This window comes from Phocoena sinus, chromosome 3, assembly GCF_008692025.1.
Source record: "Phocoena sinus isolate mPhoSin1 chromosome 3, mPhoSin1.pri, whole genome shotgun sequence".
In the NCBI taxonomy this organism is placed as follows: Eukaryota; Metazoa; Chordata; class Mammalia; order Artiodactyla; family Phocoenidae; genus Phocoena; species Phocoena sinus.
Window position 1 is genome coordinate 44,277,970 of NC_045765.1, and position 25,856 is coordinate 44,303,825.

The 25,856-nt window shown below is 50.7% G+C and overlaps 1 protein-coding gene across 6 annotated transcripts; it reads left to right on the plus strand.

Annotated features, from left to right (window-relative positions):
- The first annotated feature begins 451 nt into the window (after nucleotides 1–451).
- On the plus strand, nucleotides 452–23,901 carry SPARC (secreted protein acidic and cysteine rich). Of its 6 annotated transcripts, none has more exons than XM_032628835.1 (11): nucleotides 452–651; nucleotides 922–999; nucleotides 11,266–11,335; nucleotides 12,827–12,889; nucleotides 13,474–13,561; nucleotides 14,979–15,100; nucleotides 16,924–17,044; nucleotides 18,813–18,946; nucleotides 19,829–19,977; nucleotides 22,038–22,186; nucleotides 22,672–23,901. In XM_032628835.1, exons 3-11 carry the CDS (start codon nucleotides 11,279–11,281, stop codon nucleotides 22,698–22,700), a joined length of 912 nt encoding a protein of 303 aa, XP_032484726.1. In that variant the 5' UTR covers nucleotides 452–651; nucleotides 922–999; nucleotides 11,266–11,278; the 3' UTR covers nucleotides 22,701–23,901. The 6 variants fall into 6 exon arrangements, with proteins under 6 accessions (XP_032484726.1, XP_032484728.1, XP_032484724.1 ...); XM_032628837.1 differs by having other exon boundaries at nucleotides 501–651; nucleotides 948–999; XM_032628838.1 differs by lacking the exon at nucleotides 452–651 and adding an exon at nucleotides 8,960–9,125 and having other exon boundaries at nucleotides 941–999.
- The last annotated feature ends 1,955 nt before the right edge of the window (nucleotides 23,902–25,856 follow it).

A 25,856-nucleotide genomic window follows, 5' to 3' on the forward strand; every position in this document is an offset into this window, starting at 1 on the left:
CACTCATAAATATTCATACACTCATCAGTATTCTCATAAATATTCAACTGAGACCTGTTGCACCGAGAAGCTCATACAGCCTGAGTGAACCAAGCTGAATGTAGAATCAGCCTGCCTACCCCACTTCTAGCCACGTGATCTTGAGCACGTAACTCAGGCTCTTTGCACCTCTGTTTCCTGATTAGTAAAATAGGCATAATAACAATACCTATGAAAATTCTAAGTCCTCAGTAAACCTGGGCCATTGTTACCTCTGTGATTGTAGTCGATATCATCAGTTACCTTATCTGTTCTATACTGATGACGTAGGTCCCCCAGCTAGAAAGCTAACCCCTTCTGTGTCCATTGCTGGTGCAGCTAGAGTTTGAGTGGCTATTTTTAGACCAAATCCCGAATCAACAGCGATGACGCGTCAACGGCAGCTTCTTTAGTCTGTATAGAGGCGAGTCCTAGCCTTGCCTCTGTCACAGATACAACCCCCTCCAATTGCTCTGCCCTCCTCAGCACTGACTGATGTTAGGGAGGCTCTTGTAAAGATCACTGGTCATACAATCAAGACCCTTGGGCCTGGCTCTGCCCCTGGGAACCTGGGGTGATCCCTTGCCTCTCCAGGCCTCAGTTCCCCTCTGAACAAGGAGGAGGCTGTTCTAGGTGATTCCTGCCGCCCCTTCTAGCCCTGGCACACCGCTCCGTCTGTCTGTTTAGGCAACGGCTCCAGAACCCATGTGGCAGACGGGGGTAGGGGAGGTGGGCCGTCCTGACCCACAAGGAGAGGAAGAAAGAAATGGAAGACAGAGACAGCTTTGGCTGTGGGGAGAAGGGGAGGGGGAGGGAGGGGAAGGAGGAGACACAGGAGGAGGAGGGACCGCGGGGTGGAGGGCGAGACCCAGCCCAGAGCTCCGAGTGGTTTCCTGTTACCAGGCTCTAAACCCCTCACATTCCTGCAGACCTTCAGACTGCCCGGAGCTCTCGCCTGCTGCCTTCCTGCCTGCCACTGAGGTATGCACGACCCCTGCCCTGCCTGTCCCTTCTTTAGTCCCATAACTCCTGCACTCTGGTTCACTCCTCAACTTTGTGTACAGGGGAGGGGAAGCTATGCTGGGAGGTCTCCTGGATCAGAGACAGGGATGTGCATCTCCTTTGGGCTCCATCATTGCTCCCCTTAAGGGACCACGGACTTGCTGCTTGTTGCTTTTCAGGATAAATTGGTCTCCCTTTCAGGTTCGTGGAAAATAATCAGACTGTCTTTGAGGGAGTCTTTTCTCTCTGTCTCTTTCTGTGTCCGTCTCTCTGGTTTCAGAGGCTGCCTTTACAAACGTGGCAGCCTCTTCCTTTCCTGGGAATCTGATCTGGGCACAGCTGCAAGAGGGACCGGCCAGCAGCAGAGTCTGCCCTGCTTCCCATTCCAGAAGAAGAAACTTCCTAGACTTGGTTCTTGGTCAGGGGCTCTGTTTTCCAAAAGAGACTTTGCCTGAATGATACATTGATCTCTGGAAGGCAAAGGGGGAGTCTTCATTTTTAATCAGCACCTCTGGGAAGGCTCCTGTTTCCCTGGAATTTCTCCCCTCTCAAACCCCGTCCTCCAACACACACACACACACACACACACACACACACACACACACACTCACACACACACTGATTCCGGTGCCATTCACCCTGAAATAGCGCTATCAGACCGTCAGTCTTATCCTGGGTTCCCTGGGGTGTAAACACAGGAAATGGTCAGAAGTAGCCCTCTGTGTTTCTAGATCTGAAGACCCCAGACATCTGATATGGTCCAGCTGAGGCACTGGGTCTGATGGGAGGCTGGGTGGGGGGATGCGCTGTAAAGAGCGGAAGGGAGGAGGAAAGATGGAGAGGGCTCCAGGGCAACCTTCTCACACCTTGCTATGAGAAGCTCAAACTCTACACAGGCTGGTGTTAGGTCTTCTTCTGTCTATGGCTCCACTGGCTGGTTGAGAAGTGGACTTCCTGAGTCCCTGAGGACACCAAGAGAAAAGGGGGCATTGGGGGAGGCATGTCTTCTAGGAAGCCCACTCTGCCCCAAAAGGAACAGAGAGGCACACATTTTCCTCCGGAAAATTCTATTCTATGCAGAACACATAGAGAAAGTGTTTTCTCTGGGGTTAAACTTCTATACACCCCAAGTGCTGACAGTAGGGTGAGAAGCACATCAGAAGCAAGGTGGCAGACCGAAGGTACACATTTTATGTGTGATCTTAGGTAAGTGTCTCCTCTGGACTTAGTCTCCCTGTCTGTGAAGTAAGAGGGGTGGACTTGATTGATGGTCTTTGGGGTGCCCGTTGTCCTCTGAAACTTTCAAAGGAAGGTCTCTTAAACCAGAATCCACGGACTAGCTTTTGAATAGGCTTAAAGGCACCTGCAAACCCCTTAAATTTGTATATACAGTAGTGTGTGTGTGAGAGACAGAGACAGAAAGAGGCAGAGACAGCAGCAGTGTAGAAGAGGATGTTCACAGCCTTCGGTCTTAACATATTCTCAAATGGATGCTGACCCTCAGGTAGCCAGAGGGCATGATGTGAACGTGGAGTGGGTGGGTACTGGAAGCAAAGGTGTATTTGCAGGAGGATGAAAAACTTTGAAACGGGAGTGGTTGGGGGAAGAGAGAGTTAACTCAGCCATCAGCTGCCACATCGACAAAGCCTGGAGCGGAGGGAGGGAGGGTGGGGAGGAAGGGGGCGGTGCTTGGGGCAGGAATCAACTTTTGAAACTTTTTCCAAGTCCCACCCACCAAAAGGCTCTACTTTGCTATGACTCACTCCATGAGGAATGCGAGTTGCCATGGCAACCTTTTTTTCAGGGTCTCTGCCTGCTGGCTGGGGACTCTAGAAACACTTAGAACATCAGGCTCAGTCTGAATGTCCCCCACTCCTCTCTGTCCCCAAACACCAGGACAGCAAACTTTAGGTCCTGCCCTTCTGATCTCCCAGCACCCCAGGGCAGCTGTGAGGCTGTGATATGCTTTCCGCTTCCTAGACAGGCAACTTGAAGACCTGAGTTTCAATTCCACCTCTGCCTCAAAGGTGCCATTTGACCTTGAACTAATGGCTTCTCCTTTCTGAGCCCCAGGTTCCTCTTTGGTTAAAAAGCAATAACAGCACCACCTCAAAGGGATACTGTGTGGACAAAACAGGGTGATGCACAGCGAAGCACTTGCTACACTGTGGCCCTCCCACTTAATCAGATGGGTTTTTAGAACTGATGAATTTATGGCATCCAAAGAGTTGAAATCATCCCCAGCTTTTTTGTCTGGCAGCTTCATCATCTTGGGGTTTGGATATAACTTCCCTTTACTAAAAGTGCCGACAGGCACATGTAAATGAAATAAATATTGTTCAAATTCTTTTGATTTGGGCATCTTCTTGAGTATCTCCCAAGAGTGTTGTACCCTCCAGTGTGGAAAGAGCACTGGCCAAGGCAATGGCAGAGGTGGATCCTAATTCACAGTGAGTGACATTTGGAAAGACACTTCCCCTCTCTGGACCTCAGTTTCCCAATCTGTTAAATGGCGAATGTAACTAAATGGTCTCCAGGTACCCTTCCAGCTCTGAAGTCCTGTGAACCTAAATGCCAGGTGCTGCTTTCATTAGAAGGAATAGTTGGGCTACATTTTTAACACCTCCTGGCCCCCTAGCTGAAAAGGAAACAAGAGAGGATGGGCTAGGGGGTCTTGGGTTACATAACAGTCCTGCTAAAATCTTTATCCATCTCTAGAGACTTGTCAACCAATAGCATGGCTGGGGTTTGCTATTCACAAGAGCAGTCTTCCTTGCTGAAAATAAGCTATAAATAGAAAAGGATGGTGGAGGAAAGAGCTGAGGATGTGAGGTAAACAGGAAAACATTTTATTTTTGAGGTTATTTAGATAGGTAGCTATGTGTGCAGAGATAAAAAACCCACGAGGATGCCAAATATATAAACATTGATTTCACCAACAGGCACCCACTGGCATAGCTAAAAATAAATGTCTCAATACATGAGCAGACACAGAAGGTCATGCACTCAAAGCTCTCCCTGAACGATACCCTGACTCCCAGACAAGGCCCAGGTGTCCATTTGGATGCATATGCAAACTCTGACCCTCACCAACACAGGCTGAAACGGACAGATGCCGAGTCAAGTAGACACGCACAGAGTCGCACACACAGCTTCACGCAGAGGTCCTCAGGGCCATCGGTCACTCATACAGATACACAGCTGCTGTTCGTAGCCACACACGGATGTGCACAGCCAGATCTAACTATAGGCCATGGCAGGGAGACAGACTCCTGACCGCCTGTTACATATTACAGACAGAAATTGAGACTCAGGAAGGGAGAATAACTCACTTAAGGTCACACAGCAAACTGTTGCCTGAGCCACACTTTCAGATGTCTGGAAACATCCAGATGTTCAATGCGTGTTCTGTTCGTTTCATCTGAGCAGGTTGGCGTCCTCCATACCCTCCTCCCTCTAGAGGCAATGAGCCCCGCGAATAATAAGTGACGAGCAGGACTTCTTTCTCTCCTTCGCTGGCCTGCCATGGCCTAAGCCAGCCCGCGTGGCTTTGTCATCAGGGCAGCAGGATATGGCTAAGGGGCGGCTGCTCATTTGCTTCCTGCTGGCTCCCTCCCTAACCTCCTTTAGAGGAGGAAAGGGAAGGCTGGAGCCGAGTTTTCAGCCAGCCCTGGGGATGAAAGAAATTACTTTTTCTCTGCAGCACAGAGCCTGGGTCCTGACCCCAACCCTGAACTCAGGGACAGCTGGGCTGTGCAGGCCCAAGGCCAGCAATCAGTAACTTGACAGAATTATTTAGAAAAACAGCCTCCTCACCCAGAAGATGTCTTAGACGGGAAATTAACTCTGTCCTCACTCATCAAGCTATAGAGCTTGATATCTATAGGGAAAATACAAATGGAAATAGCAACTCTCTCCAGAGCTGGGTTCTTTCAGAAACTTGGTATTAACCCATCTCATCTGTGGATCCTTCTGGGCCATCTTGTGTTGGTCATAGCCTTAGGATCCTGACTTGATCAGATGAAAAAATAAAAACGCAAACATCTGGATGTTTCTGAACATCTGGGAAGTTTAGCTTGCCATACGACCTCGAGTGAATTATTTTCCCTTTCTGATCCTCGGTTTCCCTATCTCTAAAATCAGAAGCACGGCAAAGAGATTTCCTATGGCTTGACAGCTGCTAGAAGAACTGTGTTCAGGATTTGAATGCCACTCTGGACTTTAGAGGAAAAGGTCGTATGATTGATTAGTAATGTCAGTCACATGCACAGGAGGGGCAGGTGGAGGCATATATGCCACAGATTTGCTATCTTTAGGATGTGACAGCCTGGACACTTTGATGTTATTTTTCATCCCCTTCATTGTGGTCACCCAGTTGCAGCAGTGGCCCCTAGGGGGAGCCAAGAAGGAGAGCCTGAAGCTCCACCCTGGGGCCTCTCCTAACCATGGTGAAACGTGGCATCTCAGATCTGTTTATAGAACCTCAGTCAGATTGATTCTAGTCTCATACTCTGGGGCTACTTCTGAGTTGCCTCTGAACCTCTTCAAAGCTAGGCTTGAGCACCCATAATACCCTAAAAGTTTCCCTTAGCTTCTTCCCTTCCAGCAAGAAATGTTAGAAGTGGAAGCAGGGAGTCAAGGGGCAAGTTGGGAAAGGTGGTATTCTGAAAGATTTCTGCTTCAGTTGACTCAGAATGTCAGGGCTGAAAGGAACCTTAGGGACCCCCTGGCCCCAAGGGCTTCAAACTCTGTTCATGAAAGAACCTAGAGGCATTCCAAGGTGTCTCAGGGGGTGTCCAAGTGTACAGGATTTCCAGCCCCCATCTCAACACTGCTTTCACCTGCTTTTTTTTTTTTCTAATTTCAAGCTAATTCATTGAATAGATAATAGTACATTCACATGTTCAACAAATGCAAGAGGCTCTTAGCTGTTTCAGATTTGGACTTGTGCAGAAGACTTCATTGAGAGAAAGAGCTCCTGGCTTGTATGTTGAATACACTGGTCTAAAAGATACCCCTCATTGTGCAGATGAGTGATGCTAGGTGAGGTCCAGGGAGTAGAGGAGCCTACCCTAACCTGCATGGTGAGCTGGGAGCAACATGGCCAAGACTCGAACCCAGGACCCGACTTCCACATCACCTCTGACTGGCTGCGTCTGCTCCCCCGGGGTGTGAGTGCCCATGTGGCTACACTGGCCGTGATGGTGCCTCTCTGGCCTGGCTCAGCCCTCCTTCTGAGTCCCAGCTCCCGGGCGGGCTTGGCTCACTCACGGGGTTCCTTTATTAGCCTCTACACTTGTTTTCCTCTCTTTGGGCTTGTTTACCAGGAACATGTGTTTTTTTGGAACCCTTGTTTGCAAGCCAAACAGTGGAAGCAAGATGCCTGGTTTGCGTCAGCAGCTCAACTGAGAGGGCAGCCTGGGGCCGGCTCTGTCACTGTGCCCACTGGGGGCTGGGCTGGTGTGCCTGAGACCAAGAGGAGCAATGTCTCCTTTCTCCACCCCAACACCTTTTCTCCCTGGACCACAGACAAAGAGCTGGTATCCTTGCCCTGGATTTTCAAGGGGGGTGGAGATTCTGGGATCTTTGGATTTTAAGATGCTCTTCCATTGCTAACCTCTTGTATTCTCTCGGGCAAATCACCCATGAGCCTTTCAAGGTAGGTGTGTTATTTGCATTTTACAGACGGAGACATGAATTGAGGCCCAGAGAGGGAGAGTCACTTTCTGAAGGTCACACAAATGCTAAGTGGCAGAGCCAGGATTTGAACCTGTATATTCTATCTCCAGAGCCCCTGGGCTTACCTTTCTGCCATACTGCCTCTATAAAACTTGATAACCACCCTGTTTCATATGGTAGCCACTAGCCACATGTGGCTACACAGATTTAATTAAAATGAGATACAGTGAAAACTTCAGCCCTTCATTTACACTAGCAACATTTCAAGTATTCCATAACCGCTGGAGGCCAGTAGCTACCATATTGGACAATGCAGATATAGAATATTTTCATCATCTCAGAAAGTTCTATTAGACTGCATTGCTTCATAAACTCTTCTACTCAAATCAGATTTGATGACTGCATCTCAGATTCTGTGTTTCATATTCTTAGGGGTCTATGATTCTAAGACCCACGATCTAAAATTTTATGATTCTGAGATTTTCCCCAGTTCTGAGGTTCAGGGACTTTTCAGTGTCCAGCGAGAGCCCAAAGGAGGCCCGTTATATTTTGAGGGAGATGAACTGGGGGCGCTGGCTGTACTTTTCCATCCCCAGAGAAGTGACCTCAGCTTCGGGTCCTGCTGGCAGCCAAGGACGGGTTTTCAGCCATCTCCAGAGCAAATAAAGGCAAAAGGAAGGGACTGGATGTACGGAACAGGAGGCAGGACAGGCGGTGGGGTGGGAGTGAGCGGTGTCTGCATCTGATGACCACTGAGCCAAGGGAAACACACCTCCTGCCCCCCTCATCCCCCCAACGCCCCCTCAGGCTCCTTTCCTTCCCTGTAACTTGGGCCAGTTCGCAGCCCAACTGGGCCCCCTTCAGGTGAGCACCTCGGGAGGGAGCTGCCACAAAGGGAAACAGTGTGTGAGGTGGAGGGCATGCCAGTGGCAGAGGGGGGCAGCCTGGGTCTTCATTCAGCCCTGCCGCTAGCTCCCTGGGGCTCTGGGCAGGTTTATTCCCCGACTCCGGCTCCGGCTCCGGGCCTCAGCCTTCTCTCCTGTGTTAGAAGGCAGAAAGGCATGCCTTCAGCCTCCAGTGGGATGCCGGATTATGAAGACATTTTGAAAAGGATAAACACAGGTGTCATTACAAACTAAAGAGATACAAAGAAGGGAGTTTTCATTTAAAATTGCTCATTTATACAAAAGTATTTTTATTTTCCCTGGGCACGCCAGACCTAGGTTTGGTTGGCAAAGGATGGGTGCACAGCTGATAATTTCTGGATGCTGGGGTTTGACCCTGTGTTCTGACCTTGCTGGCGTTACTGATGCACCCCCTTAGCTTTGCAGGATGGGTGCCTTGCCTCTTCGGCCAGTGATGGTTTACAGAACCTCCAAGAGGGAGGTCATAGGTATGCAGGGAGTATGGTCGCGCATCCGAGAACAGTCCAGCTGCCCCCCTTCCCTCCCATCCCATCATCTGGAGGGAGAGGGTTCTGGGACCGGTGAGGTAGCACTGGGCACTGGGCAAAACCTCAAATTTGGAGAATAACTCCTCCTCCAAGATTTCGTGTCCTTTTCTTAACATTCTCACTTTCCGCTTTTCTCTCCCACCCCACTCCCATCTCCGAGCATGACCCCTGTGAGGCCCAAACCAACGCCATGGGAAGGGAGTTTGTCAGCTTGAAAGGGGCCTGAATGTTGCGTGACTTTCTCCCTCTCAACTTCAGACTCCTCATTGTGACAGCAGGACTCAGAGCCCTCCCATGCCTGCCAGTGTGTCAGAGGCTCCAAGCGGACAGAGTACTATATGTGGGGCCTTTAGAAACTATAAAGTACTGTAAGATGTAGAATTATTTTTCTCTTCCGGCTGCAGCACCAAGGATGGGGGTGGCAGAAAGGGTCAGTGTGCCCCTGGGAAACAGCGCAGGTGGTGAGGCAGGGCAGACAGAAGAGCTGACCCACAGACCCTTCCCTGGTCAAAGAGAAGGAGCGGTTCCTCTGCTCATACGAAGGACACAGACTCTGGAGACATCAGTCTTCCTGGCTCTCCAACCTGAAGCTTATTGCATTTCCAGTCCTAGTTGGGCTGTTTCTCTAACGATATGTCTTCTCTGCAATTGGAGCCCAGACGAGATGACTTTTTTTGTTCCTGCTACAAGTCTCACTTTGACCCTTCAACTCCAAGCAATCTCAGACAAGCCCTTCATTCATGCTTTCTCTCCTGTTCCCTTCGTCCAAAGCCACATGCGGGAGTTGATTTGCTTGTATCTTCCAAGTGTGGAAGGAAGAAGGGAGATTTTTCCACCTCAAGGCTTGCGGGGAAAGGGGGGAAGAAAAGCATACAGCTGTGTGAGGGGAGGAACGTTCCCAAAACTGCCTGGAAGGGGAAGACTGAATTCCTCTGGGAGCTGGGGACATCGTGAAGCAAAGCCAGGCTCCCAGGTTGATATCTTTAAATTTCTGTTGGTTTTATTTCTTGTATACTCTATGAAATAGTGAGGTTTAGTGTCTATTTCAGTCCAATAAGGGACCATTATGAAGACTGCCCTTCCCCTGTTTCCCCAAATACCATAATCCAAGTTAAAAATGGAGGATATCAGAGGGGAGGATGTATGCCTAGACCAGCATATGCTGTGACAGTTTAAGGGCATCTTAAGGGCCCAGGCTACCACCGCAGTGTTCACCTAGTCTAACGCTCTCAACAGAAGGGGGAACCAAGGTCTAGAGAGGATGAAGGATTGAACCAATACACCAGGTTAGTATTTCGACAGAATCAGAATCCCTGGTATTTAGTTCCAAGCCAAGTGTTTCTTCCACGATGCCAGGGTACCTCCCACCAAGGTGCTTGGTCAGTTGAGAAGTCTTGGGAGGAACTAGGGATAATGGGACTGATATGGAAGTTTTGGGGGACAAACGAGGGAAGATACGGTTGTTGCTCACCTTGGCTAAAAGCTGCTTGGGGGCAGAGGGAGCATGCTTGCCCTGTGTGGCCACAGAAGGACCATCAGAGTAGACCAGGAGAAGCTTGAGGGAGGCAAATTGAACAGTATAAGGAAGACCTTTCTAAAGCCATTTGGAAACGGAAGTCCATTCAGTTAGAACAAGAAACGAAATGTCCCCACCATAGTTCCTCAGTTAGGGATGGCATTTTGGCAGTGAACCATCAGAGGAGATTCTGTTCCAAGATGCCTTCCTGTCAGGAGATTGTTAGAGTCGAGAGCTCAGCATCTAGAAGAAGGTCACAGCAGTGACCAGGGCAGGAGAATTTTCTAGATCTCAGCTAACATCCTTTAACTGTGAAGGGGAAAGGGAAGGTACCATGCAACATATGTAAGCATTTGGATATTAGTTCCCACACAGGATCCGGAGAAGTGCCATCCTCCTGGGTAAATGGAGGAAAGTATGGCCACAAGTTCCACGGGCCACACTCAAAAACTATTGTTCTTTGTTTAGAATGTAGATCTCATTGTCTCAAATTGGCAAGAGGTTGCTGCCCATTAGCTTCTCTTATTAGAGATGGGAAAGAAGCAGAAGGAAGAGGAGGGGAGGAGGAGAGTTTGGGGTATAGGAAGAAAACAATCCTAGAACACCAGGGATTGAAGGGACCCTTGAACATGATCTGGTTCAGCATTGCCCAGACTTGACGAATTAGCCAATCACCTTTGTCGAATCACTTTTTAAAAACTTAAATAAATGTATTGAGGGGACTTCCCTGATGGTGCAGTGGTTAAGAATCCGCCTGCCAATGCAGGGTACACGGGTTCGAGCCCTGGTCCAGGAAGATCCCACATGCCACGAAGCAACTAAGCCCGTGCGCCACAACTACCGAGCCGGCACTCTAGAGCCCGTGAGCCACAACTACTGAGCCTGTGAGCCACAACTACTGAAGCCCACACACCTAGAGGCCGTGCTCCTCAACAAGAGAAGCCACCGCAAGGAGAAGCCCGCGCACCGCAACCAAGAGTAGCCCCCACTCACTCCAACTAGAGAAAGCTCGCGTGCAGCAAGGAAGACCCAACCAGCCAAAAATAAAAATAAATAAATGAATTTAATAATAATAATAAATAAATGTATTGAGAAAGGAGACTTAAGACTACTACCATAAATGGAAAAATCTGTGTACCTTTGTCATAAATAGAAGGAAACTGTAAAACTAAACACAAAGGAGACAAAACAAATTTATTGAATTCCAGCTGAATGCAGTTTCCTGTGGAGGCTCTGAGCCAGAGGCATACTCTCGGTTCAAAAAGGATGAGTGTTAGGTGTTAAAGACACATTAGCACCAAACTGAGACTCTCATATAATCAGGATTGAAAGAGAAATGAGTAGAAGCAACTTACTCCCGTGTCTTTCACTATCCTTTAACATGGACCACCTAAAATTACCTTGCATATCACAGGAATTCAGCGTCAAGAACTCTCCATCAAGAATCCTCCCCCATGGGGACTTCCCTGGCGGTCCAGTGGTCAATACTCCGCGCATCCAATGCAGGGGGTGTGAGTTCGATCCCTGGTCAGGGAACTAAGATCCCAAAAAAGAAACCTCCCCCTCACTGAACTCTCCATCTCTCTCCTCCCCACAGGGTTCCTAGCACCATGAGGGCCTGGATCTTCTTCCTCCTTTGCCTGGCCGGGTGGGCCTTGGCAGCCCCTGTAAGTACCTAAAGGTCACATCTGTTTGGTCTTACCTCCCACCACCAGCCCAGGGGCATCGAATCTGCCAGCCCTAGATGCTCAGAAGGGACGGAGACTTCCCCATCATGATTTAACTGTCTAATTAAAAAAAAAAAATTTTTTTTTCTTTAATAAGCTCCAAAGAAAAAGTGAATGAGGACCACTGGGTGGAGATTCCAGAGAAGAGAGATTTCCATGTAACATGAAGATGCACTTTTTAACAATCAGAGCTTCCCAGAAAGGGACTAGAATTGCTTTAGAAGGAACTGACCTGTTTGTCATATGAGGAATTCTAGCAGAGGGCGGGGGGTGCCGATGGGGATGATGCTAGAAGGGATTCAAGCCACAGAGAGAGGGCTGGGTTAGTTTCTGAATCAATGAGGGCTACTTGGTTGCAAGCAACAGACTCCAATCTGACTAAATTAGGAGGGAAAAGGATATAGGGGTAGATTATAAAATCCAAGGCCTTGGGGAGAACTAGAAAAGGGCAGCTCTGGGATCTGGGAGGTAAGATCTAATGGACGGTCCTGGAGGTAAGATCTAATGGATGGTCATGGAAGTGTTGCCATTTGAATGTCTCTACTCTGACAGTTTTCACATCTTGAGAAAACGTGCCAACAAGATTAAAAAAATTCAAGGAGAGCCAATCTAGTTGAGCTTGGGTCCTGGGCCTGCTTCTTGGCCAAGGGACTGTGAGGCACCTTGACTGACAGGCCCTCCAAGAATCGCATGGAGAGGGCCAGCAGTGGTCATCCAATGCTACGCTGGAAGCTGTGACCAGAAGACAGAGGAAGAAACGTGAAGTGGGCAAAGAAAAGTTTTTCACCTATGATTCCCTCACCCTCTCTTCACTAGAAGGTGTGATGATGGTAGATGCTGGCAATCCTGAGAGATTTTGGCAAAAGATCTGGCAAGTTAGCATCACTTTTAGAAGAAGCCCCAGCCAGCCAGACACCTCAAAGTCATATGCTATCTTGCTTCTTGTAACTCCAAGTTGACTCCAAGAAGGAATCGCCAAATAATAATAATGATGATGATGATATCATGGTTGTGGGGAAGATAATGACCTCTGTTAAAATTCAGTGTTCATCCCCTCCGGGTCTCAGTTTTCCCATCTGTAAGATGAAGGGAGTTGGTCTGCATTAGCGGTTTTCACACTTCATGGGAGCCTAAGCGGCGGAAATGTTTTTCCAAGCCAAATCTTAGGTAGAAGCTCCAGATATAACTATAAAGGCAGGTGCTCCAGAGCCCCACAGGGCCCCCGTGTTTGGCTTCTCCTGTGCATCATCCCTGCTCACAGAAGTCCCTGAGGGGCTCTGCTCATTGGAGACCCCCAAGTGCACAGCCTTGGGGGTCTCCAACGAGCCGCTCTCCTAACTCGCCAGCTTGAGAGGTCCAGGCCGAGGCACTTCAGCAGTGAAGCTGGCCTTGGCCCTGACCTCTCCAAACCCCATTTTCACTTCCCAACAGCAACAGGAAGCCCTGCCTGATGAGACGGAGGTGGTCGAGGAAACCGTGGCTGAGGTATCCGAGGTAGGTGGGGAGGGACTCCAGACCTGCGGCCCCTCTTTGCCCACATCTGCTCCCTGAGAAAGCCAAACAGGTGCTGTGGGCCTCCTGCTGGAACGGGCGCAGCACAGATGTAAATCCTGTGTATCCCCCAATCCTGACACACTCCTGAATGCTCCCCAAACCTTCCACGGAACCTAAGAGTTGGGAGCTATGATTTTGAATTTTGTTTACTTTTTAAGCTGTGGAACATTTTTTCATAGATGATCGCCCACGGTCTTCCCCATATGTCAAACAGATGAAAGAGGAGCTGCTCTGGTGTGGCTGGAAGGGTGGAGAGCTTGGTACCCCCTCTTGCTCTGACCCCCCTGGTGGCCTCTGAGGCATCTCCATAGAGGTCTGGGGCCCTAGAGGCACAGCGGCCTGTAAGATTCAGTCTCACTTCTGGACCTGGCAATTGTGCTCTCTGTGACCTGGGCCCAGTGCCCCTCTCCAGCTTGTCTCTCCCCATCCCTCTGTGGGTACCTGAGGCTCCAGGCTTTGCCCCTTCCTTGCAGGTCTGGGATGGCGGTAGGGCCATTTGACTCATTCTTCCCCCTCCACCCCAGGTACCTGTGGGAACCAACCCCGTCCAGGTGGAAGTAGGAGAATTTGATGAAGGTGCTGAGGAAGCCGAGGAGGAGGTGGTGGCTGAAAGTAGGTCCCTTCCCCGTGTCTGGTCACATGAAGCCTCTGCCCTCTGCCACCTGGGCCTAAAGCGTGGGCCCAGTGTGCATGAAGTTCCTTCCCAAGGAAATGCAGGGTGGGGTCCTCGCTGCAGGATGGGCCGTGGAGGAGAAACTGCCTTGACTGAAAAGGTTGGGATTATTTTCTGGAATCTGGAAAGATCTATTTATAGCCAGGCCTTGAGTGTCAGGAAGGGAAGTTCTCAAACTGCAAATGGCCTTCTCCCCTTATAGCCCTTTACTGTAATTCCAAAGTTGGGTTTCACATTCCCACTGAGGTCCCCATTCCCATCTGGTCACTCGATGGCCCCAGAAGCTTTCACACTCGTGAGCTTATTTGATTTTCACTCAGCCGTGGGGAAATAAGGCCTGGAAACCTGACACAACTCATATAAGTCTACCCGTGGAGTTAGCGCCAGGGCCACAGCAATGACCCAGGGCCTCTGGCTCCCACCCACAGTGCCAGCATTCCCATCCCACACAGTGGAGATGCTCCGTACCCCAGGGGCTAATAGCACAGACTCTGGAGGCGAACCAAACAAGGCTTGCCTCCAAACCGCCGCCTCTTTCTGCGATGCCCTCCCGACAGCCTGCGAAGCTTCTCTGAGCCCAGCTTCCGCATGTCTTACTTGGGGAAGGGTGAAGATGGTAGATCCTTGCCCCAGGGCTGTCAGAGGATTATGAGATAAAGCAGAAGCGCCCTTGGCCCAGGGCCTAGCAGGGCAGGCATCCAACAAAGGATGACTATGATACCCCCAGCCAAGCACCAGGAGGAAAAGGCTAGACGGGCTCGCATCCTGAGGGCACAGAATATTCTCATTGGAGCAGAGGGGCGTCTACTGAGTCACGTTCCTTCCCTTCCACGCCCCTCATCCAGTGTTTACCAGACACAGGCGGGCTCTATTGTTCAGTGTGGGCCTTGGGGCTCTGCTCCCTTTTCCGCTACAGCCGCTCAAGTCTGTTTTGTTAGGCCTCACAGCTCCCTGGCTCCGTGACAACAGCTGACTTTCCAAGTCATTCTAGAAAGTCTATTCTAAAATCCCAAAATGCCTTGCGATGACTGATCCACCAACAGCTGAGGACACAATGGTTGCTTCCATCCTTGGGGGAGCTATATGGCACCTGGCGCTACTGGGTCCCAGACGGAGCCCCCAGCCCCCCAAGTGTGCCTGGCCCTGACCTCAGACTGAGTCTCTAATCCCCAAACTGAGCCAACTGCTCCCCTACATGCCGATTGCTGGGTTCAGCAGAAGAGAAGGGAGGACACAGGGCTGCTCAAAGCCCGAGTGGGGGCCACAGCCTAGGACTTCTGTCCAAGGATCCACTGTGGGGTGGGGTGGACGTGCTAGCCCGGGTGATGCTAACCGGGTGCCCTTGCGCTCTACCAGACCCCTGCCAGAACCACCACTGCAAACATGGCAAGGTGTGCGAGCTGGACGAGAACAACACCCCCATGTGTGTGTGCCAGGACCCCACCAGCTGCCCTGCCCCCATTGGCGAATTTGAGAAGGTGAGGCCCGAGGGACAGGGGCAGGGCGGGGGGCTGGGGTCCTCAGAACACAGAGCATCTGCCCAGAACACTGCTGGCTTGGTGGTCCCACGGGGCAGCTCCAGTCTCAGAAGTCCCCTCGCTAGGTGTATTCACAGCAAGTGAGTCAGAGGGGAGGCTCTTCCCATCACTGGACTCTCCAGCAACCACCAGGAATTGACGTGGCGCCACCAGCTTCCAGCTCTACTCAGACTCCAAAGGGAATACATCAACACCGCCAGGCACCGAGATAGGGGCTTTCTATATGTGGGAGCAGCTTGGCAAAGCATCAGGTCCAAAAATGTGCATTCTGTGTCAGACTGAAGGCTGACATCAAAGCCCATCTCCACCACTTGTTAATGTGGGATCTTAGCTATGTTCCACTCCAAGTTTTCTCACCTCTAAAAATGGGACAGAAATAGACTTTATCTCATAGGGCTATTGTGGGGATTTGTCAGATAATGTCTGGTACTCAGTAAGTTCTCAATATGTGCTATTTTTTAAAATCTTTCAAACCTGTTCATTATACCTCCAGTAGGACTCAACCATCCATCCATCCATCCATCCATCCATCCATCCATCCAAGTAAATACTTATTGAGCACCCATGCATGTCAACCATTGTGCTAGTGGTAACCTAGCTCAGGTCAACAAATCAAGTACCAGTATCATTCCCACAACCTCCCACCTGGCTTCTCCATCTTCAATCTCTCCCCAGTACAGCTTATTCTCTGGGCTCCAAATTTTAGCATCTTTGTCAACTCTCCCCTCCTCGTCACCCCTTCACCCCCTACCGCACCGGTCACCAGCGCCCATCAGGTCTCCCTCTGCAGTGATATATAAGCAATAAGCGTGTGCAGGATGTTCAACGCAAGGCTCCCCTCCTCCTGACACAGCCACTTACTCTGCCACTGCCTTTGTTCAGCCCACGGCATCTCTGCTCCGTCATCCCCTCATGCAGAGATTCACTAGGAGGACCAACATAACTCAGCATACAGTTGCACTCACCGCTAAGACTTAAGGGTATGTAGCTGGATGAAAAGGGAACAAGATACAGGCAGAGTGTGGAGGAATCCATGCACAGTCTTGCTTACTCTTCCCCCTGCCATGAGGGGGTCTCACAGAACCCACTCTTTCCCCAGCTACAAAGATGAGATGTAGCCACATGTGAGCAAGGCTTCTGCCCAAGGAAGCCCTTTAGAGACTCAGCACCCAACGTTTAATTGAGGGCTAGTCACACAGACATCCTCTCCCTAAAATGTACCCAAAGTCCAGACTCCAAGCAGGAAAACAGATGTTCAGCATGAACCATATTATTTGTACAAGCAATCTAGGCACAGTGAGCCACTTTCATCATCGTGGACAGTTTTCTAACAGTGCAGGGAATTGTTTACCAGCCACGTTTTCAGACTCCAGCCAAGGGCCAACCTCATAAGCACGCCTTTCTAAGGATAACAATCCCAGGCCTGCTGTATTAACTCTTCTGCACGCCCTGCGCTTTACCCATCCTCACCTTCAATTCATCCTTTCCATATCTCCCAGGTTTGCTTTCCCATGTCTCAGCCCTGACTCAGTCATACCACAGCTCAGAGACCAGCAGTGGCTCTCAGCATGGGCTGAACATTGGCCTGGGAGCCCAAAGAGTAGATTCTTGTCCGGGCTCCACCACTAACTCACTGTATGACCCTGGGCTAATCACGTTCCTTGCCTGGCCTTCAGTGTCCCCAACTCTGAAATGGGCAAGGATGGCGGTACCAGCGAAGGGCTCTGGGAATGAATGTGACGCCCTCTATGCTTCGCCGCCAGGTGTGCAGCAATGACAACAAGACCTTCGACTCTTCCTGCCACTTCTTTGCCACCAAGTGCACACTGGAGGGCACCAAGAAGGGCCACAAACTCCACCTGGACTACATCGGGCCTTGCAAATGTGAGTCTCTCCTCGGACCCTGCCAAGCCTCCCATCTCAGGGAGAAGGCACTGAACTGGCACGGAGGCTGGCTCTGCCACTCCTGTGCTGTGTGATCTTGGGCAAATCTCTTCCCCTCCCTGAGCCTCAGGGTTCCCACTTATAAAATGAGATGATTGTCTACGAATAGGTGTCTGCATTCAGGACATGTCCAGGGAAGAACTGAGCAATTGTGGGAGCACAAGATCAGGGAGGATTTCTGGAGCCTCTCACTAGCATCCAAGACAGCTCATTTCTTTCCTGTAAAGATGAGGAAGTTCTTCTATAGGGCTAACCACAATCTTTCCTGCTTCAACATGTGAAGCAAAAGTGATGTTCTACCTGGGCCTATAAAGTGTTTTGAAACTACTTGGATTTGAATGCTTTAAAATTGGGGCAAGGCTGTCAGTTCCCCTTAGGCCCTGTTACTCAATATTGTCATATCCTTGGCCATTTTACTCCATTACATTCCTGTCTGCCCGCATAAGACATATGATTCACCACCTTCTTCTAGAAACCTGGGAGCCAGGTGTTTGGCGAAAGGGATGCCAGGGTGTCCTCTGGCCCTTTGTTAGTGATCCCAGGTGCAGTCTCAGCTGGCCGAGGCTTCTGCTTCACCGTGGCTGCCTCCCTATCATCTGAAACACCCAAGGCCACCTCTGCTCCCCTCCAAGACAACATCCACGTGGTGTGTCTGGTACATCCTGGCACCAGATGACACTGGGGAGGGCCCCTCACCTGCCTCAGGTGTGCAGCATGCAGAAAGGTGGAGGAGGGGGAATGAGGTTCTCCTGTGGTCAGCCCTACTCTCCCAGTTACGGGGCCCAGGGTGTGAAATGAGAAGGCACAGCCTGGAGAAGGAAGGCAGGGGGAGGAATGCTGGTAGGAATTCCTGGGCAGTGAGACTGACACACGTGCTGAGAGGCTCTCCCGTCTTCTGGGGCGTATCACTCACTCCCTCCAACGCCTAGCGTCTCCAACCCAGATCTTCTCTTCCATTCCCCAGCTGCTGGTGAAGAAGGTTGTGGCCCTAACCACAGAGGGGGCTTTCCATAGGTGAAAGGATGAGGGAAGGATGGACCCCTAGGCCCTCAGGCACCCACATGCTCTGGTGCCGGATGAGGCTCTGACAGTGTGGCCTTAGTCAAGCCCCTTCTCTCCACACGGACCTCTAATAAGTCCAACAAGAGGGTGGACTTGGACGAAATCTCCAGGTCTGACATTCTGGGATCCTAGGTTCCAAAGACCAGGATGGAATCGTATCGCTGAGAATGTTCTGGTGATCAAGCATACCTGAATCCCCACCCCAGCTAAGCGGGGCCTATGGGTGGATGCTATTCCTCAGTATCCCAGCTTCAAACGCCTCTCAAGAGTCAACATCATCATCGAGGGTCCTGGCCTCTGTTTTCAGGGCGCAACACCCAGAAAAATGCAAGAGCCATTGGAGGGAACCATTTCCCTCCGCAGATCAGATGAAGGTCAAGGGGACAGCAGACGTGCCCTTTGCACTTGCCCATTTGCAGAGTATTCTTCCCCCCACACAATCTCTTTTGTTCAAAAGGTGTGAAGACACTGTGGCCCAGAGAGGCTGAGCCCTGTGCTTCAATCAAGGTCGCCGATTGAAGCTTCTTGCTGGAGGAGGGCGTGGGGCGTGGGGCGTGGGGCGGGGAGAGCCGCCCAGCCAGCATGTTGGCCCTCAGGCAGGGAGAATCAGGGTCTGTGCTGACCATGCTTGTGTGTTGGACCCTAGACATCGCTCCCTGCCTGGACTCTGAGCTGACTGAATTCCCCCTGCGCATGCGGGACTGGCTCAAGAACGTCCTGGTCACGCTGTACGAGAGGGATCAGGACAACAACCTTCTGACCGAGAAGCAGAAGCTGCGAGTGAGTGCGGTACCTTTTCATCCTGTCCCAGGGCACCTGAGCTGGACACCTCCTGGCCCCAGGCTGGCTGGGATCCACAGTCCCATTCCTAGATCTAGACCCCCAAGTGTAAGCCCACATCCCCACTCCAACGAGTGCCTGTATTCTGGGCGCTAGGACACAGACTCCTCCTTGCTGCCTTTGAAGGCTCCTAGAGTACATTCACACCGTAAAGGCTCTGAGGAGTCCTGTAACAAAAAGACCTGTTGGGTTTCCCCGGTGGCACAGTGGTTGAGAGTCCGCCTGCCGATGCAGGGGACACGGGTTCGTGCCCTGGTCTGGGAAGATCCCACATGCCGCGGAGCGGCTGGGCCCGTGAGCCATGGCCACTGAGCCTGTGCGTCCGGAGCCTGTGCTCCGCAACGGGAGAGGCCACAACAGTGAGAAGCCCGTGTACTGTAAAAAAAAAAAAAAAAGACCTGCTCACTTTGTCTCCATAAGAGATATAAATAACTTTATTCCTTTTTTCCTTCTGAGTCTATGGATCTTAAACTTTAATGGACATACCAAGCACTAAGAGTACTGATAAATGCAACTTCCTGGGCCCCACCTCAGGCCCACTGAATCAGTGTCTCTGTGAAGTAAGCCCCAGGAACCTGCATCTGAACATACTCCCCAGTCATTCTGGTGTGGCAGCCCTATGGAGAGCCCTTTGAGATCGCCCCAGGCCTTCATTTTTGTGGTCAAGATGCTGGTACCCATCTACGCCACTTCCTTTCCTCATTTTGAACCGTGGCCTTGGCTGGTGTCTGCCAGCTCTGGCCTCCTGTCAGAGGCGGGAGGGGCCTTGACTGGTCTGGACAGCCTCCCCGGACTCTGTCCCATGCGTCTCTGCCCCCACAGGTGAAGAAGATCCACGAGAATGAGAAGCGCCTGGAAGCCGGGGACCACCCCGTGGAGCTGCTAGCCCGGGACTTTGAGAAGAACTACAACATGTACATCTTCCCTGTGCACTGGCAGTTCGGGCAGCTGGACCAGCACCCCATCGATGGGTAAGACCCCAGGCCCTCCGGATCCCGGGGAGCTGCTCTGGCTTGGCTCTGGAGTGGACAGTCATGGGTCAGCGCTGCTAGGTGCACTAGATGCTGTCAGAAAACCTCCCAGTGGCCTCTGCTGCTCCCAGCCCTAGAGCCCACGGTTTGCCTAAGGGCTGTGGCAGGAAGGGACAGGTGTAGGAGAAAGGATGCAGGACCAGGAGGGAAGAAAGCCATGAGACACTCCCTCCTGCCAGAAGAGGCAGAAGCCATTGGAACTGAAAAGCCGTCCTTAACCTGGTGAGTGTTGGCCTGGGGTATCCATTCACGGAGGGAGAGCGAGCTAGGAAGGAACGCCAGACTCCTCGGGGTGGTAGATCCAAGGTGGGGCAGCCTGTGTGCTCACGGTCCTTCAGCAAGACCCTGAGACCCAGCCCTAACAGGGCAAACCGGCCCTGGACGTTCTTAAGAAATTCACAGAGCCAGCCCCATCCCCAAGGCAAGCCCTTGGTTTGATCGCAAGTGCTGTGTAACTGCCCTGCAGGATAGGCAGGGAGTTGGTCAGTGAACAAACACTGACTGAGTGTCTATTAAACGCCCAGCACGATTCTAGGCAGGGGATTGAACAGTAATCGGAACTGACATGGCCCTTGCCCCCATGGAGCTCACACTCTGGGTGATGATCAGTTTTTTCCCAGTCGCAGGAAAAAGTAAAGAAGCCTCCTGGAAGTTGCAGGTGGAAGCTGGCGCACCTGCAGCTGAGCAGGGGTGGTCACCCTCACTACCGCCTTCCGGCCTTCTCTTGCTGTGTGTTCTTGGAGCAGCACGAAAAGGAAGGCCACCCTGCTTGCACGCTGTGCCCAGGGATGCTCCCCTCGGGGAAGCTCACCGCTCCCTCCTGGTCCAGCCCCTGTGCCTGGAATCTGCCCACCCTGTGGGTGATCCCGGGGGCCTGGGGTCTCCTGAGCACTGGGAAACTCCCTGCTGCTTCTCTCCCAGGCTCTTTCCGTGGCTGGGATCCATCTGAGTCATACTGTGGTGGGGAGGGCAGAAGTCAGGGGACATCTGGAGCTCAGGCTGAGCAAGGAAGGGGCCAGGAGGGAGGCTTCTGGATGGAGCTGCAAGGACTGTGAGTCTGGGAAAGCGCTTCAGCCTGGGTCAGGGGGTCCATCCTTCCCCTCTCCTTGTCCCAGAGCTGCCTGGTGACCTTGCTTGAGTCCCCGCCCCTCTCTGGGGCTCAGTTTTCTCACTGGTATACAATGAAGCGGGGGAGGGTTCAGTTCAAACATTATGTGATTCCTTCCATGAGTTGGGTGGGGCAGGAGGGCCTGGGGTTCAGAGAGATAATTGGAGTCAAGTTGTAGTCCCTTGGGGAAGAGTGTTTTCAGGACAACGAATTGAGGGCTCTGGGGAACAAGGAAAAAAAATCATACATGTGCTCTGGAGTCCAGGCCAGCTGGAAGGACAGTGGGAGAGAAATCAAAAGGCCTCCTTCTTACACATGACACAGTGTACAAACGATAAAGTTCCATCCACCCTCCCTGCCAATCCCAGTCTCTTCCCACGCTCCTCCCCGGAAGTCAGCACTTTCTTCATTTTGATGCATCTCTTTTTAGCCTCTTTAACGTGCATTTGCAGCTGTAAAAATATGTGTCCACAGAAAACATGCATCGTTGTTCCATACCAGATTTTGATCTACCAATAGCAGAAATGCTGAATATTTTCAGTTTAAGTTTCTGTGCCCTCAACTCTTAGCCAGTTAGGAAACCAGTGCACCAAGAGACCTGTGTTATGAACCCACGGACATCAGAACAGGAAAGGGCCCTTAGACATTATGGTCAACTCCTCCCCCTTTGAGGGAGGGGTAAACCGAGGCTCAGGGTGGGGCAGGGCTGTGCTCTCAGAAACACAGCAGGTCAGTGGCAGAGCTGGGGGCAGACCCAGGATTCTGGCTTCTCATCTTGCATTAAGCATCCTTTCCTTTGGCCCCGAGGGGCAGGCTCCCTGCCCCTGGCTCCCCATGCAGGGGTGTGGGGCTTTCTCAAGCTCTCAGGCTCTCCCCACCTCATCCCCTGCAGGTACCTGTCTCACACCGAGCTAGCCCCACTGCGTGCGCCCCTCATCCCCATGGAGCACTGCACCACCCGCTTTTTCGAGACCTGTGACCTGGACAAGGACAAGTACATCGCCCTGGACGAGTGGGCCGGCTGCTTCGGCATCAAGGAGAGTGAGTGTCTGAGCAAAGGGGCCGCCGTCCTCTTCCTCCCTCTTCGCTGCCCTCTCTGCCGTCTGCGTGTCTGTCCTCTCTGCCCATCTCTGCTCTCTGTGCCTCATTAACTTCTGTCTGCTCTCCCTGCCTGGGTGGGCCTCGCTCTCTCAGGCGGCTTCCTGATCCTTCTCTGTCCATCCATCGGTGTCTCCTTCTCTCTCCCTTCCTCGAGCATCAGCTCTCACTCTGTGTCTAGCACTACTTTGGGAACTGACAGGCACCTAGAGAGGAGACAGGGAGTGTAACTTGGCAGTGGGTGTAAGTGACAAGGACTGGCCAGGGAGGGGGAGACCAAAGTTCTCAGTCATAGGCTCCCTGGTTGACCTTGGACGGGTCACCTGGCCCCTGGTCCCGGGGATGGGTGGGATCCGCCAACTCTCTGGGAAGCACATCTCCATCAACACCGACCTCCAAGTCTAACGCTGCTTCTTCTTGCTTTACAGGGGACATCGACAAGGATCTCGTGATCTAAAGCCACGTCTCCACCTGCAGAACCCGATTCTTTCTCTTTGACCTTCCCCCTCCTGTTTTCCCCAATGTTTAAAATGTTTGGATGGTTTGTTGTTCTGCCTGGGGTCAAGGTGCTAATATAGACTTAAATGAATACATTAACGGTGCTAAACATGGAAATTTTAACCCAAGTCAAGACATTCTTAGCTGTAACTCAGCTATCACGGCCTCTTACTCATCTACTAACAGTCCCACTTTTGTCTTAACGTTTGCACCTCTGCCCATCGTCTTAGTGGCATACAGGGGGAAATTTTGATCTGTTCAAGTCTGCCTTCAACACACGTTGCATCTTTAGATTTTCTACTTTTCTGTTTGAAACTAATACTCACTGTATCAGACTTTGTGTTAATTTTATTTCAGGGTATTGGCTGCCAGGGGGGTCATCCCTACGTGGCCTGAAGGTGGGCAAAGGGAAGTAATAGACATGTGACGTTGGCAAGGATGTTTCTGGGGCTAGAGGATCAGTGGTGGGGAAAACCTGCAGAACCCACCAGCCAGAACGGCAGATAACAAATCTTGTTTGCCCGGGGCTATAACTGAGAGAAAGAACCCAAGACTGTGTTCTGGGAATACATAAACTCTCACGTAAACCCGGTTCCTCACCATTCCCCACCCCCCTCACTTTTCAGTGCTGTTTCTTTTCATACTAGGCTGTTTGTTCAAACTTTTCAGAGCCGTGGACCATCAGCTCTCTAGAATCCACCACACCTCTGGGGGACAGATCACCACATTGTACAGGGCTGCTCCCCTCTGAACTGTCTTTGGGAGATGCAGGAGTAGGAGGGTGTTTCAGCCAGAAAGGCCAAAATCAAGAAGAGAGGCTCAGAATGTTGGAAAACAGAAAAAGTGCAGTTGGTGAATCGGTTTTGTTTAGGGTTTTTTTTTGTTTTTTCCTCTTTTTTCACATCTGGATGGCTGTCATGAGGGATCTTTCCTTTGGTTGCTAGCACATTCCTCCTCTTCTCCCCCACCCCTCTCTTTTCTTTCTATTAATCAAAAGAAACTTCAAAGTCAATGGGATGGTCGGATCTCACAGGCTGAGAACTCGTTCACCTCCAAGCATTTCATGAAAAAGCTGCTTCTTATTAATCATGTAAACTCTCACCACGATGTGAAGAGTTTGACAAATCTTTCAAAATAAAAAGTACTGACTTAGAAACCGCCTTCATGAGTGATTTTGCATGTGTCTTAGTGACCTCATTTCCCTGACACGCCAACACATGGACATTCGTGTCCATACACAACTGTACAAATGCAAAGTTTTGCAAACACACTTGTGCTTTTGTACACACACATGCACACACACACACACAGGCTTGCTTATACACAGGGAATGCATGGTGCTTATAAGCACAGATTTAGCTTACTCTTAATTTTATGACCTGGGGGCTGACCTTTTTCATGACTGCACTTCATTATCAGAGCACCAGGCTAAGCAACTCTCTCCCTTCACTAACCACTCACTCATTCATCCATCCATCCATTCAATAAATGTTTATGACATACCTCCCCTGGACAGATCCCATTCCAGGTGCTATGGGCACAAATGTGGCAAAGCAGACAAAGCATCTGTTCTTCTGGCTTTTACAGTCTAATGTGGAATGGGTTAAAAAATGTACAAATAAATATAAATTACAAGGCGTGATAGGTACACTGAAGGGAGAGTATAAGAAACCAGGAGTGTGTGTCACAGGAGGACACGGGATTATTCTAGAGTCCCACTATCCCGCATGGTAGCTACGGCCCATGCATGGCTATTGAGCTTTAAATTTAAATTCATTAAAATTTAAAACTGAGTCCCTCAGTCACTCTAGAAACCTTTCAAGTGCTTGATAGCAATACGTGGCTAGTGGTTACCCTACTGAACAGGTAGATCCAGAACATTTTCATCAATACAGAAGGTTCTATTGGACAAAGCTGTTCTAGGGCTTCCTTAAGAAAACTTGAGCTGAGTCACAGAGGAAGAGAAGGAATGAAGCGTTTGGAGGGGCAGAGGTGAGAGAGGGGAGCGGTCGGGGAAAGGGCATTCCAGGCAGGGGGAACAGCACAGGCAAAGGTCTTGAGGGGATGGGGCGCACCATGAGTCCCAGGCCAGTGTGGCTGGTGTGCAAAATGAGGGCTTATCCTGGATGAAACTGAAGAGGTGGGCAGAGGCCAGACCCTGCAGTCTGGTAGGTCATGATATGGAGTTTGGATTTTATTTTTTTGTTTGCGATGGGAAATTGTTGGAGGGTTTTAAACCAGAGAAAGAGAGAGACATGATTATATTGGCTTTAAAAAGAACACTCTGGTTCTGGAAAGATAACGGCATCGTAAGTCCACAGAGCACATTTCGAAGCTCTTTTGTGCCCACCACGCTGGTGTGATATTTCAGGCTGGTGTTCCGAGGCACCCCTTCGAGACAGAGAAACAGTTCCAGGAAGTGTGCTCCGTTGCAATGCCAAGCCCAGAGTTGGTTTATTCCTCTCTTATTTTAAATTATTTTCAAACTACTAACATAATACAAACTCATTTAAAAAAATCATAAAACTCATCTCATAAACTTGTGTTCTGGTGTTCTGTTTTCACACCAGAAGGAGGAGAGACTGGCCATTTGAGGAACTCAAGACCAGCACTAGTCTCATAATCTCTGGGAATCTAGGCAGAGACTGATAGCGTAAATTTCGGTAACGGCTGTTCATCCATTCGATGACGTTTACCAGATGCCTGCACTGTGCTAGGCATGTTCTGTGTTCTCATGAGTAAGCTCGGGCATGGCCCCTGCTGCCCTGGAGCTTTCATTCTGGCTAAGCAGACAATGCACAAGTCAGACCATTTTGGGTAGAAACATGTGCTGTAAGGGAAATAAAGCAAAGAGCTCTGATGGAACATGGCTTGGATGGGTTGTTCCTTTGGGTAGGGAGGGAGATGTGATGTGACATTTTCCCTGAGACTGTAGGATGCAGTCCTTGTGCCTTGGTCAGCCTGGGGAAGATCACCCGTGCAACACACAGCACCCACTATCACGACAGCTCTGCCACCAACTTACTCACAGATGAGGAAACTGAGGTTCAGGGAGATTGAGTGACTTGACCATGTGATGAGGCAATGAAAAATGGGGGGAACTGGAATCCAGAGC